This window comes from Phaenicophaeus curvirostris, chromosome 2 (assembly GCF_032191515.1).
Source record: "Phaenicophaeus curvirostris isolate KB17595 chromosome 2, BPBGC_Pcur_1.0, whole genome shotgun sequence".
NCBI classification, from domain to species: domain Eukaryota; kingdom Metazoa; phylum Chordata; class Aves; order Cuculiformes; family Cuculidae; genus Phaenicophaeus; species Phaenicophaeus curvirostris.
This window is the reverse complement of record NC_091393.1, coordinates 36954343-36969830: the sequence shown is the minus strand read 5'-3', so window position 1 is coordinate 36969830 and position 15488 is coordinate 36954343. Positions and strand designations below refer to the sequence as shown.

The 15488-nt window shown below is 42.4% G+C and overlaps 1 protein-coding gene and 1 long non-coding RNA gene across 2 annotated transcripts in view; one reads left to right on the top strand and one right to left on the bottom strand.

Moving 5' to 3' along the window:
- Positions 1–14392, bottom strand: part of LOC138717844 (uncharacterized) — a 36072-nt gene extending 21680 nt beyond the window's left edge. The window contains exons 1-2 of the long non-coding RNA XR_011336969.1: positions 14182–14392; positions 7063–7125 (exon numbers count right to left, since the gene is read on the bottom strand). This is a non-coding gene — a long non-coding RNA (uncharacterized lncRNA). The remainder of the gene's footprint in view (positions 1–7062; positions 7126–14181) is intronic.
- A 550-nt stretch (positions 14393–14942) lies between these two features.
- Positions 14943–15488, top strand: part of REV3L (REV3 like, DNA directed polymerase zeta catalytic subunit) — a 123549-nt gene continuing 123003 nt past the window's right edge. Inside the window, exon 1 of the mRNA XM_069851720.1 lies at positions 14943–15120. Coding sequence (XP_069707821.1) covers positions 14982–15120 — 139 coding nt within the window. The 5' untranslated portion in view covers positions 14943–14981. The remainder of the gene's footprint in view (positions 15121–15488) is intronic.

The window sequence follows — 15488 nt, the reverse complement described above, 5'->3', positions numbered from 1 at the left end:
AAGAGCAAACAAAAGGCCTCTTTTATTTATCCATTATGCTCTTAAGAGGTGAGAACAGCTTGATGCAAATGAAAATCATTAAAGCATTCTGCAGTACCATGACCTCTCTGAATATCTGTCTATGCAAATGCAGCACGTAACCCAGTGAAACTGCAGCCTCACGACCTTCTGCATTGAAAACCCATGCCTTATGACTCTTAACAGTTAAAATACTCTCTATAGCGTGCCTTTGGATAAGTGCTTGGTTTAGATAGGCATGGAAATGGAGTGCAAGCCATTACACCGAAACACATTCAGTTCCAGATACCCCTTCACCTTGACTAAGCAAGGGGTAACAGCAGAGGTATCAGATTTGTAACAGTGCTACTGTATGAATAATAAGCTAAAATGCGATTGCACAGATCTGATCCTGCATGCAATTACACCCATAACTTCACTCAAATAAGCTGTTCCATTTAAAATAATGAACACATAATAATGAAAAACCCTAAGTGGTTTCTAGGATAGGGTCCTATTTAGATATAAAACCTACTGACCTTATTCTTCAGAACTTTGTCCTTTGTGTAGCCATTTATGCCCACGTGAATGGCATACAGAACACTGTTATTCTCACTAAGTAGCACACCACCCAACTGACAAAGATGGGTGAACGCATGAAGCTAGAGAATTAAGACCTCCAACAGCAGTACCTAGCAACAGAAATGCATCAGAACCCTTGCATTCTTAATAGTTTTAAGCAGACATACAGATGGTAGCTCTGACAGCAGGTTACAGAAGACCGTTTATTGCTGTTCAGTCTGATTATTTCCTTGATTAAATTTATGTCAGTCACGAATCAGAAATTTACATTGCTGTCCATAAACTTTTCTAGGACTAAGTCTTGGTAGAGGTTAAGGATATCTCCCCGTCCTTTGGGACATGTATGTTTGCTGCATACTCTTACATATAAGCAGAGTGGTTAGGACACAGCGTTATGCTATAGCAGCTGAAGAGGCAATAGTAGATTAGATTGTGGGCTTTCCATTCCTTGAAGAACATCAAACCTGTCTTCTAGGAGAGTGCCCCTACCAGCAAATGGTTGCACGTGAAGCATCTCTTCCCTCCAGCCTGGGTTTTTACCAATGGGTGCTAAGGAATGGAAAACTTAGAGGCCAAAAAGAACAAGGAAGCTTCAGTTTCCTAGGCCTGCTTATGTTTTTTTTCATTAAACAGTAGTTGTACAGCTTGCATACACAGTATTGAGAGAAGGGACTTTTAAGCAAGTGCCCTTATTACTCATTTATTTGGACGTTATGAAAAATAATTAATGTATATGAAGCACTTAGAAAATAAAGAAATCAGCGGAACTTAAGCTGTGTTCTGAATTTGCCAAATCGGTACATTTAAAAAGCCCTACCTGAGACACTGCTGCACTGCCTATACTGTTTTGTAAAATGGTACCAAGGAACAAGCTTGAAGACTGGGCTGTTCATCACCCACGCTGTTAAGCTGCTAGCCTGCTACGGGGCAGTTTAGGACCACAACAACTGTGACATCTGAAACGGTCCTCCCACGCTGCTCGGGGGACAGCATTTGAAGGCACAGGGACACAGTGGTATCTCCAGCCTTTTTTCATTTCACAGTATGGATGTAAATTTTGGCGATAAACACTACAAAGATGTCAATGAGGAAATTATGAATTCTCCTGTCACAGTACAATTCATGCCAAATAATTTGGAAGTTTTAAACCTTCGAAGTAGTGGTGTTATCATTTTATATATGATTAAATTAAAGTAAGCTTTAAAAGTTTTGTTTCTATTAGGAAACATAGAAATAAATTATGCTAACAATATTTAATTGTACAATATATATATTTAATTATACAATAATGCAATATTTACAGAAACATTGTGCCTCTAACATGCTCATTCATCTCCTTTTCTGTCAGAACATCAAAAATAAAGGATATGTGTACAGGTAGTGCACTTTATCCCTTTTGTCAACTACTGCTGTTATTTTCTCTTTATCTGAGTTAAATTTACTTCTAAACAGAACTACTTAATCTAAAAAAATGCTAATACTTTCAAAATGTGATAAAAAACAAAGCTCCTTCAAATAAGCTTGGAAAACATGGATGCTGTTGATTTCTTTTGTTTAAAATAAGCAGTTTCTTAAGTACTCCATGCAAAAAAGCAGTTCTGTGCCAGTTAGAAAAAGAACAAATTGGAGAACTGACTAGAAATCTCGTGCTGGAGCAACAGAGAGAAGCTCAGGTTACTAGTAGTGAAACCCTTATGACAACACAGGTTTAAAAAGCTGCAGCTAGAACATGTGGTCTTTAAACGTGTTTTGTTGGGTTTTTTTTAACAACTAAGAAAAGGTGGAGAATTTTTGGTAACTTCAAACAAATAGATATTTAAAAACCCAAACCAACTGTACAGTGATTTTAAAAGCTTATTCATTACACTACAAAAATACAGCCTGTTTTTTAATGTGTACCTAAAGATTCACCCAGAGCAGCCACCATAACTCCTGTCTTTAGACAATGATGAAGAAAAACAATGAGGGGATGCCAGAAAGGTATTCTCTAATGAAAGACATACCCATTTTTCTCAGCACACAAGAGGCCTTGGCACTGACAACTCTTTTTTTCAAATGCCCAGCCCTAATGCCTTATTTCAGAATAATATGGTTTTCCAGACAAGCCCATAACTACATTTGATTTACTGACTGATTCTCTTCTGTTTCCTTTTAAAGATAAAGAATGTGTTTAAAGCTTAGTGTGAGAATGTGATCACTTCTTGGAATGCTCTCTTCTCTCTCTGAACAACCTAAGACTCTTTCAACATTAATAATTTCCTATTTTCCCTGCATATTAGTACTTCCACCAAACGACCATTTTCTTTGAAAAAAGCATGGTCCTAATGTGAACACATCACTTAACAACTAGAGAAAAAAAAATTAAAGTGATTAAAAGCCTAAGTCCTGTCCTCAGGAAAACAACTATGCAAAATATTATCTCTGCAAAATAGCTTAGAAAGCAGTATCGGAAAAGGAAGGTGGAGGTGCAGGGGGTGGGGAGGCTGTAATATGGCATAGTACTTGATGCTTTACAGATTTTGATGGCAGTGTTGTTTAATCTTATAAGCCAAGCCATCTAGTTCCTGCTTTTGGATGAAAACAAGTATCACTGATTTTCTAACTAAAGCAGCTGCAAGATTACTCAAGAGACAGCAGGAAACACACATCATATTATAACAGAATCCAGTCTCTGTCACTTAACTGCATAGCTTCCAAAGAGAATATAACCAATTTCTGTACTTGACTAGGAGTCCATAAGCAACACACATAATTTCCCTCCCAGGCATCTGGAAACAGAATCACTGCATCTTACCTTTCAATCTTCCCTAACCCAAATTAACATATTACATTAGATTGGTAGATCCACTCTCTAGATTTGTTTTCTTCTCAAGTTTCTATCTCTAACTCTACCTACTTTGTACTTTCAGATATAAAACAATCAATGTACTGGTTAGAGAATTAATCTTATTTGCAAGACTCTAAAATTGTTGAGGTAGATCTGTGTGCTGATGGGGCCTGTATTTATAGTGCCATCCTTTGGCAAATACTACTAAATTGATAGATGAACAATAATAATAAAAACAACAACAACAACATCATGTCAAGCACACTGAAGCATTTATAAAGGGAATATATATCTAAGAAGACCATATTTGGGATGAACTTCAGCTCCAGTGATGTCTTACAGGGTTTACCTGTACACCACTGTTTAAATTGTCTTTTTCTATGTGTGTATGCAAAGCAATATCTTTTTTGTGCACTGCATCATGACTCTGTAAAGTGTCAGCACTATTAATTGGCATAAACACCAGTTTTTTCATCTTAAATGTAGGTATGCCTTGATTTTGGGAAGAGTAGGAAGTGCTAATTGTGTTTAACTGATGGATATCACGCTAAAATAAAATGTTACTCGCTTCTGACTACATATCATATATCTAGTAAATAAATGCATGGTATTTTATGGCTTTCTGCATTTTATAAAGATGCATTTGAAAGTATGCACACCATTCTTTCCTCCCCTCTCCCTCCCCTTGCTTATATTTTACCATTAAGATTGAAATGGAAGGAAGCAAACCTTTAAGAAAGTTGAAAAGCCCCTTCAATGCGAGTACTGGGCAAAAAGAATCACCAGCAAAAAGTGCTCAGCAAGTGAACATTTTTAAAACAGGTTTCAGTAGTCATAAAATTAGCTTCTTCAACATCTAGATAACAGAACTACCTTTGAAATTCTAAACTACACTAGATTTGATTTCAGACCACGCTTTAAAGGACAACAGCATACCAGGCAATATTTAGCTTACAGTAAAATAAACAACAACACTTCCCTGAAAATCCAGAACAAAATACAGAGCAAAGGCAAGCTTTAGATATTTCATAACCCGATTTTAGAAAAGCATTTGGTACTCTCACGAAACCTCAAAAATCACTCTGAATGTGTTGGATAGGTTACAATGCTGAACTGCAGGTGCAAGGACACAAGGACTGCGTAAAAATTCTGAAGCTTAAGGAAAACAGTGACTATTGCAGGGCTCAAGATAAAACTGTGAAAACTGTCAACAAATAAAATAATCCTAGGATAAAGGACAAGTACCAACCTATCTGTAGGTGTGGTGCCACAGGAACTCTTGTGAGGCCTTGCTTTATTTGACATCTTCATTAATCCCCAAGAAGCCACAATACAGACAACTTTGAGGACACTGAGATACCTCAAAGTAACTTAGCGTGACCAAAATACAGCCAGGAAACAGTAAAAGGAAACTAAGCACAAGAAAAAGCAAGCTGCTCTATGGAAAACACTGAGAGAAATATTCTGGAACAGATTCTGGAATACATTCAATAGGATGGGAATACCCCAAAGGCATAATATTTGTAAAGGATCTAAGGATAACAAGCAAGCAGAAATAGATTTGTAACAGAGTGCCAACACAGAGACTAATTCAGTTTTTGCCTTGCATACTTGGAAGCACTGTATCCTGGAGCAGGAAGGTAACAGTTTCTCTACACACAGCTGTAGGGCAGGCTGCAGAACATTTTATTTGTGGTCAACCAACGAAATCCTTCAAGACTCTTGGTGGACCAAACATTAATACCGTCAGGTAATTAATTCTGCCCTACACATGGAGGTCATATCGATGCCAGAAACAAAGTAAAAACACCTAACTGGAGATAAAGCATACATTTTTCATCCACGCTCTTTACAACCACGACTGGAATTCACCAATGAGCTCTAGGCATATTATGAGAAAGACCTCTGCAAACTGGATGGAATTCACATAAAAATAACAGAAATTCTTTGGGAGCTGGAAAGACACAACAAAATGACACAAATCCCAACAGGTGTTAACCTTACTTGCTCAAGGTAATCAGAGAAGTTAAAAATGCTTTTTTCTTAACATTCTGTTTGTACTGGAAAATTATTTCAAAGGAAGAAGCCCCAAGAAGGACAAATAATTATTTGAGGTGATAAAAGGTTACATAAACATTCTTAATTAGGAATGAAGAGATTTACACCCCACAGGAAACACACTGAGTTCTAAACTACAGGTAATTGTCCTAAGCGAAAAAAATAATAGGCATCTGAAACAGCAGCATAATGTATACATCAGTATATTACAGGGACCGTTGCTGACAGAGGTAGACATTGGAACTCTGCCATTTCTAAATTAATCTTAAACCATTTTAAGTTTACTCTTATGGCAACGCTCCTCTCTCTTTTTGGATAACTCTACTTATTGGTCTGAGGCTTCTTTCACTTTGTCTGGTGCATGAATGTGCAATGCCTCCATAAGTCAGACTACATGGCAGGAAAAAAAGGCAGTATCTAACATGGAATGGATTTCATCATTTACCATCCAGCCTCATTTCTGTGATTCATTCACGAAAACACATTTCACATTTTAAAACAATAAAAATTCAAATGATAACCACATACACGTGTATACTTGGCTACCTAAGTTATAGGAGTGATAGGCCTTTTAGCAGTTATAGTACTTGAAAATTTTCCATCATGGAATCTTTTTAATTACTTACTATTTGCATTAGTTACTCAGTTGAGAGTTTCACTAAATGCTTCAGCTATTTAACAAAACTAGAATGTGAAAAAATATGTTTCACTTGCCTGTTTAAAAACGATTCTTAAAACCATTCACCTGAGTTGCATTGTATGGAGTAAAATTTTGTAGGGATATATACACATGTAGGTGTATATGACGTACAAATTAAATGCACTTTTTACATAATCTTTCTCCTGAGAAGATGACGGAAGAGTTTATCACATACAGCCTCAAGTGGCAGCTGTTGTGAAAATAAACCAATAACTTTTATTTTTACAATGGAAGTTCTTAAAATACTCCATCATTTTTCTCTTTATACTCTACTACTTGCCAGTAACTCTCACTGTCAAGCATACCATTCTCATAAACAGTATTAATGTTCAAATGTTATATGTCATTACACCTGATTTTCTCCATACCCAACGGTTATAGCCATTAGATCCAAGCATTACACAACAGGTTTTTTAATTATGCTGATTCAGCAATGCCACTCATAAAAACCTCTAGCGCTATTCCTCAATTACCTAAAACTTAATCACTTCATCATAATCAAACCTCATCTACAAAACTCTCATTGCCATACATCCAGTCACTAAACTTCACTTAAATCTATACTATTAACTGTTCCCCAACGTGTGTATTCTTGTTATACTAAACTTAATTCCTTGTGCAATATTTTGCTCTTGACAATAGGTCATTCTCCAGTCATGGGAGGGAACCTCAATCCTTTCTTGACATGTAGAATTCTGTTGGCACATAACAGATCAGGAATCTCATCTTTGGAATTAAAATTAGATGTTTACAGACCATTTTCCTACACTACACATAAGTTGCTTCTCAATTAAATACACTTTCTCATTTTTTTAAAAAAGAAAAACAGTTCTATATTGTTACATGTGTAGTTTTTTATTCATTTTCACATTTCAGTTTACATAATTTTCTTTAATACTTATGTGTTTTCCTGTATGCACGTTCACTGGTGCGGTGTTCTGATAGGAGACAACAGCCAGACCTGGAAATGTTGAAAAAAAAAAAAGTTACTTTCAAAAAACCCCAAAATATTGAATAACATTCAATCGAAACTTCTATTTGAAATACAAGTTGCTAAATGCAAATACAACCCAGAAAACAAAAAAGGTCAAAGTTGGCTTTACATTTGCATATAAACGTTACATATGTGAATTTGTATATGTATACACAACTCATTTACAGATATGAACATATGCATAAGGCCACAATGTGTGTTGTAGCACAGCTGCATTTTGTGCTACAGTCAAGGATTTCTGAAAGAGAAAGCTAAGCCATATCCTTGGTATACGATGTGTTTTATACAAGGATGATAAAAACTCCTTTATCTTATGGCTAAATTGTCCACATCGATAGAGGAACATTGAAATATTTGTTGAACTATATGCAAGTTTTCTGGAAGGCTGATCATCAAGTGCAGTCATAAGCAATAACCAGCAAATACCACATAACCCTTTTCACAATCTCATCAACCTCCATATTAAAACCTGTTAAAATGCTCTGCCCTGCTACTTTCACTGAGAGAAAAACTCATTCCTCCATTGGTTAGAAACTTGCTTTCATGGCCAGCTAATTTCCAGTTTATATCTAAACATTCTACATCAACACTGCTCTTTGGCTTAAATATTTTTTCTTCTTGCCTACTCTAAAGTTCCAGATATACCTACAAAGTACATTTATTTTCTCTCATCTTTTGTTTTTCTAGATGAAGCCAACTGATTTTTATCTTCTTAATAAAACAGACCTTTCCATGTGGAAGATGTTATATTTCATTATTCCAATCCAAACCACACAATTCTTCCTATGCGATTAGCCTGTTCTCCTCCAAACTTAAGATTACCAGCAATTTTTATACATATGCTAAACAGGACCACGCTAAAGACATGAAATGGGCAGACACTTCCTGTAGCTAAATTTCAGTTTTATAGTCTTCCTTTCAGCACAATCCACTGTTGCTTCCCATCAGCAACTCTTTTCATTATGCATTCTACTTAATTTCTCATATGGCACTACACTGAATCTTTTCATGAAGTACAGATCAAATCTCCTTCATTTCCTTTGCCAATAAATTAATTTTTTATCAAAAAATACCCACTTACCTCAACAAAATCTGCCTCCACTAGACCAAAGATTTTTTTTTCTGCTTCTATGTCATTGCTTATCCCACGCTATAATTTGTTTCCTACACCCCACATACTGCAACATAACACTTCCTTGGGCTCTCCTTCAAAGGTGCTGTTCCAAACACATGGCAACATTCTTGCTCTGATAGGCTTATTAAGAGTTTTGATAAAAGACTGATTTGATATTTCTAATATTTTCATAACTGAGACGTGGCTTAGTTTTCCCATCGGGTTTCTAGTGGCAAGACATGGTTGGTGTAAGGTCGTTGATTAAATGTGTGAAAGCCCTGCTTCTGACAGAACCTGACGGTGTTCTGCTTCAGAGCATACTGCCTAGCCTATATCTATTCACTGAGTATAAAAAATATACATATATCATTAATTAGGAGCTTAAGCATTATTCCCAAAGCACAGTTACCTCCACAAACAAATTCAGCAGCCCAAGCGGCACTTCCAGCCAGTTTGGTATCCACAGGTTGCTCAATTCCTTGCTGTTTACATGCTGTCCTTAGATTTTCATCTGATAACATCCAGACAGTACTTGACTTTCCACTGGTCGGAGGGGCACGGACAATACTGCCTCCAATTCTAGCATAAGTGGGCTTAACCAGAGCATAAGCAAGGCTTGTCAGGACTCTCATGAGGAATCCTCCCATGTCCCTTACCTCTGATGTCTGGTCTAGTAATCATTCTTAAAACATGGAAGACTATCACAAATTAATCATTCCAACTATTTTCAATTGGTGCATTAGTTCATCCAGTAACCTACTGCTACAGCATTTGTGTGAAATGCGGATCTGTTTTCTGCTGGACTTGGAATAAAGAGCTATCTTTTCCTGTTCTTTTATCTCCCAAATAAGATAAAGGTTGTACTTGCTTACATACCTAGCTTTACAAAAGGACTCCAAACCGAGAATCCTGAGAGAAGACTTCAGTCTTACTCCTTTGGGCAGGGGAATATTCAGTTCATACTTTCCCAGCATTTCTAGACACCTCATTCAGTGTACTCACTTTTGTGGACTGAGGGCTACTTCTTGCACTGAGTGTTTAAGGACCCTTAGAGCCTAACACGAGACTATGGATCTTTACATGTGGCAAAGTATGTAAAGGTCTGGCAGTCCAAAATTACACAGCGTAGCACCAAGTATCTTAGTCTAAAGATTGAGACTTTTTGTATTCCCTTGGTCTGTGGGGCACACTGGGAAATAAACTTTCTCTGTAATGTAGATGGTCTGACTGTCTAGGTCAGCATATCAACTGTGTACCAAGCGTGTGTACCACACACTACTCCTGATCTGTGTGCTCAGGTTGTCCCCCTGCAGAAATGATGCTTGTGTAACCTGAAGGATCAGCACCTGAGACTGTGAGCCACACCCAGCTCTCATTCTGAGATACAGTTTGGCTAAATCCAGCCCATCCCCAGTCTGAGAGAGCACTCCAAGATTTCAGACCACAGACCGCAGAAACACTGAAACCCCTAGAAATCAAGAGGAACCCAAACACAGATCCGCAAGGTGATTTTGAAGTTAAGATGTACTGTTCAAAATTTTACTTTTGGTGTTTTATCATCAAATTCTGTCGTGTTCTGCTATTATAATTAGGTATTTTACAAATGTGGCTTTTCCCTGTCCCCCACAATGTTTCATCGCCATATGATCCTTTTGTCTGCTCATATTTGCATTTATAATTTTTTGTGAACTGCAGATAGCATTTTGTGACCATTTTTTTCCTAAGTAAGTACATAGTGCAAATTAAGAGAAGGAAAAAACTGATGTCTTTTGTTAAAAAAAAAGCAAAGCTATAATCATTTTACTCTATAGGGAAATTCTAACTTTTAAGACAGTCATCAATTATGATAATAACTAATACTATTAATACTCACTTTTTTATTGTACAGCTATTTAACTGTGCATGATTAGAAGCAGTTATATATTCAAGCTTGATTATTTTCATGCAAATACATGGCTGGCTGATGGGGAGAACAGCTGCTGCTTAGCAACTGGAGGAACAGAGAAAGGGGGTGACTTGCTTTATAAAACAAAATTGTATGAAACCATAGAGAGAAGCCATACAGAGTTTGGAAATACCAGCAAGAAAGGGTGCTTTCTAACCATGATGTCACCTTTTGCAATTACTGACATTCTAGGACATCAGCATTTTCAGGTAATAAAGGATAAACTGCAAGAAAATCACAGAATCACAGAATAACCAGGTTGGAAGAGACCCACCGGATCATCGAGTCCAACCGTTCCTATCAAAATGTGTGTATAGGAGCTGCATACACACGGGGGCATGAACAATAAATAAAACAAGTGCTAAAGACAAACCCTGACACACAAGCTGAAATGCAGTAAATCAGAAACTGGCTTTGTGTCTGTCATCTCCTGTAAGGGTTAAAGGTTTAGACTTCAGCAACCTAAACCAGCAATCAACTTAAGCTACCACAAGCCAAGACTGGTGGAAGAAATGTTCTCTTCCGGCTGCTCAAACCCAGCTCCTGAACTGCCTCCTCTACTGCACAAGCACAGGCTTTCACACACCTGCCTAATAAGGCAGATCAGAGACCTGACCTAGAACTAACCCATATTTTTCAGATGGATCACTCTTACGTGGATCAATTTCCAAATCCAGTCTATTATTCAGCTGTTCCAAGGCTTGCACTGACATAAGGAGGAGGGTGGGGGACCTCCCATGACAGTGTTGACTCAAACCTGTTCTGAAAATATATTGTTACTTTGGTGTGACCCTGCAAACTAACTTTTTGACTTGACTGCAAGAAGAATTTGAAAGCCTAAGTGCACTCTTAAGGAATCAGGAGAAACTGAAAAGGTACAGCCAGAAAGCATGTGGGTTCCATGTAAATGTCTGCATGACTATATGACTACCACTTGGATCAAACTGTTTGCATCAAAAAGGAAAGTCACTTAATTTTTTTTCTGAGAACAACATTCAATGCCTTCAGAAATCAAAGGAATACCTCATACTAACAGGAAACTGGCTCTCAGTTAGGGATCAGCTGCTCTTGTCTCAGTCCTCCCGTCTTCTGTTTCCAACAGTTCTTCCTAACTCAAAGCACAGCTCCCTCTGATTTAATAATCAACATTAAAAAAATGTAATGAAATAGAAGACTCTGAATGACCGCACTTCAGTGGCTCCTGCTTTATGCTTCTAAAAATTTAGTCATTCCACCTATCTACACTAGTCTGTTGTGAGCAACTGCTATCTCTTCAGCAGGACTACTAGAAATGAATTTATACCTACACCTCACACACAACACTCGTTCAGAAGAAGCCAGAATCCTCCAGCAGTTTAAAAGCCTTGGATTATATACCACCCTAGCTGAGGTGTAGATACACATCATGTCCTGCTGACTATGTATGTCACAACAGAATATAGTAGTGGACTGGTATCCCCTTGGCACAGAAGTGGACAGCTGATATCGTAATATCTTAAACTCACACACAAAGAGGCAACAGAGCACATTTGCCAGTGTTCAAGGACAATAAGCCTCCAGTGAAATAAACAGTGGTGGGAAGATGCAATGCTCAGGAAGTTGGACAATTGTGTGAACAGAAAGACAACAAAGCACGTAACGGAGTAACATAAGAACAGAGTAGTGTCCCTACCCAGTCCTATGGAAAATGAGAGAAACATATTACTTAAGCAGCAGTGCAAAATGTATTCAAATAATAAGAGACAGAGATGTTATTTGTTAACATGCTTCACCCATAAATCTCCTAGTGATTTATTAGCCTTTGAGAAATTCAAGTATTCATAAGAGTATTCTTGCAGTTTCAAAGGTTTTGCAAATATTAGCCTTGCAAATGTAAATAACTGTCAAAAAAATAAAGTTGCAGCTCAGTTATTCTTCAGATACAATGAAAATAGTTTGGGTTTCAATCCTATTTCAACTACTTCTGCAAAGCAAGACTTCTTGATGACTAGGTAACATGACGTTTTTTCTGTTTGCATAAAAGTGAGTTTAAGGAGGAAAACAGAAGTGAGCTACAGAAAATAAACAGCTTACAAAGAAAGAGTAGGAAACCAGCTACCCATGAGCAGACAGGCAAGCTTCCTGTTCATTACAATGAAAAAATGAAGGGTAGCAACTGCCTGACCTGTCTTTTGTTCAAATCTAAACCCAAAACACATGTAAGCAAAATGTGAAACATATGTTTTACATATAGGACTTTTGTCGGATTTTATAGATTTGTACGTTTGTCTCATGTTATCCAGTCTTGCACGCACATGTAACAATATCATTCAAAGAATATGTGAGAATATTTGACCTTTCGACAGACTGATCTTCCACACTGCCAAATCTTTCAATATGTGGTGTGGGTTATTTTTTCCCCCAAATCCTCAGCTCAGCTCAGACAAAGAAACTGCAATAGGAATCCAAATTCAAGGCTTTTGGTTATCATTTTAAAAGCAAACTTGCATGAGAGAGATGGAGAACACAAAACATGCTCTCCTAAAGGACCAAAGAAGAGAAATCTAAGTCCTCATTCTACCCAAATTAAGGATGGGAGGCAGGGAGGCACCTAGCTCTAAGGACTCGCTTCCTCCGGACTAACACAGGTCTCTGCGGGGCTGCTTCGTCCACTTTTGCAGGGGTTCAAGAAGTAGGAACCCTGACCCCAGCCTCAGGATACCCTTCCCCAGCAGAAGGGGGATGGAGATTGTGTCCTCAGCACCTGGATAAGACAGCAGGCTGCTCCCTCACTCCCCAACCAGCTCCCAGCCCGACTTTTATTCCCAAGTTGCAGAAGCGTAACTGGCAACCATGGAATCACAGAATGCCTGGTTGGAAGGGACCTCATGGACCATCTGGTCCAGCCTTTTAGGTGTTGCAGTTTAAATGTGATGCCCCAGCACCTTGTTCAGCTGAGCCTTAAATGTGTCCACTGCAGAGGAATCTACCACTTCCCTGAGATTATTCCAATGTTTCCCTGTTCTCATGGTGAAAAATTTTCTTTAGTGATCCAATTGGAATGTCCGCAGGAGCAACTTAATACCCATTGCCCCTTGTCTTTTCCATGTGACTCCTCGTAAAAAGGGAGTTTCCACCCTCTTGGTGGACACCCTTTATATACTGGTACATGGTCATAAGGTCTCCCCTAAGCCTTCTCTTCTCAAGCATGAACAAACCCAGGTCTCTCAGCCTTACTTACAATCATAGAATAGTTTAGGTTGGAAGGGACCTTAAAGATGATCTAGTTCCAGCCCCCCTGCCATGGGCAGGGACACCTCCCACTAGATCAGGCTGCTCAGAGCCCCATCCAGCCTGGCCTTGAACACCTCCAGGGAAGGGGCAGCCACAGCTTCCCTGGGCAACCTGTGCCGGTGCCTCACCACTCTCATGGTGAAGAAATTCTTCCTTATGTCTAGTCTAAATCTGCCCCTCTCCAGTTTATACCCATTGCCCCTCGCCCTGTCACCACAAGCCTTTGTGAGCAGTCCCTCCCCAGCTTTCCTGCAGCCCCTTCAGGTACGGGGAGGTCACTCTTAAGGTCTCCTCAGAGCCTTCTCTTCTCCAGGCTGAGCACCCTCAGCCCGCCCTGGCACGGCCGGTCTCCCCCCTCTGGGCCCGCTCCAACCTTAGGGGCGGGGAAAGGAAAACACTCGCCGGGTAGGGGTGGGGGAGGCGCGCGCGCTGCCGGGGAGCGTCGGGGGGAGGGGGCGTCGGGGAGGAGAGCGCGCGCCCGGCCCCGCCCCCCGCGCGTGCAGCTGCGGCCGCAGGGGGCGCCGCCACCGCCGCCGAGGCGCCACCGGAGCGGGGGCCCCCGCGTCCCGTCGTGGGTGAACGGCGGCTGCGGGTTGTCCCTCCTCCCTCCCCCTCCACGCTCTGGGGTTGGTTTGGGGTTTTTTTGTTTTGGTTTGTTTTGTTTTTTTTTTTCCAGCCGCCGCAGCCTCACCTTCCCCAGGCGAGGCGGCTCCTCATCCAAAATGGCGGCCGAGCCAGCTTAACCCCAGCGCGTCCCGGCAGCGCTCCCAGCCCGGCCCATCCGCGGCTCAGCGTTCCGCAGCCCGGGCGGCCGATCGCCGCATCACCGAGGGGAGGGAGGGAGGGAGGCTAAAGCGCTGGGAGGGTTTCTCCCACGCCCACCCGCAGGACGGGGCGGGGGCGGCGGGTGAGCTGAAGCGGGGGGGGGGGCGGGAAAAGGACGCACCTCATCGTCCCTTCCCCCCCCCGTTCCCTCAATGGTTGCGTCCGTGACATCATCATCATGGCAACAACAGCTGCAGCCCGGGGCCGGGCGGCCGCCGCGCTGCTGCGGGAGGACGGGCTCGTGCTGCCCGCCCGGCGCTCGCGGGCGTCGGGGCCTTAGAGCCCGGGGAGTTTGGGGGGGGGGGCGGGGAGGGGAGAGAGAGAGAGAGAGAGAGAGAGAGGGAAGGAGCGCGCCGCGCACGCGCCCGGAGGAGCAGAGCCGCCGCAGCGGGAGGCGGCAGCGGGGCGGGGGGAGCGAGCAGCGACAGACAGAGGAGGCGCGTGCGAGGGCGCGTTCCCCGGCGTGTGTGTGTGTGAGTGACTGACTGACTGAGGGGGGGAGTGCGCGAGGCCGCGCGCGCGCCGGCGGGCGAGGGAGGGAGGGAGGGAAGGGGAGAGGAGGGGCGTGAGGGGCGGGGGCCGCGCTCGCTCCTGGCGGCGCCGCGCGGGCTCCGCGCTCCCTCCCTCCCTCCCTCAGTGCGTGCCTCGGCGGCGGCGGCGAACAACATGTTCTCAGTGCGGATCGTGACCGCCGACTACTACATGGGCAGCCCGCTGCCCGGCCTGGATCCCTGCCAGTCCCACTTCCGAGAGGCCCCGACCCGGCGGGTCCCCGTCGTCAGAGTCTTCGGCGCCACCCCTGCAGGTACGGGGTCCCCGCCGGCGGCAGCGCCAGCTCCGACTCTTTGTGGCTGGGTCGCCCCCCCGCCTCCCGTCTCCCCCGGCCGCCGTGGCGCGGCTCACCTGCCAGCGGCGAGGCAGCGCCGGGCCCAGCCGGAGCCCCGGCGGAAAGGGGCGGGGGGGGCGAGGGGAGTGAGGAGGGGGCCAGGCCACAGGTGAGGGCGAGGGGAGTGAGGGGGGGGGCAGGCCACAGGGGGCGGCGAGGGGAGTGAGGGGGGGGCTGTGCCACAGGTGAGGGCGAGGGGAGTGAGGGAGGGCCAGGCCACGGAGGGGGGGCAGACCGCAGGTGAGGGCAGAGGGGCGAGGGGAGTGAGGGGGGGGGTCAGGCCACAG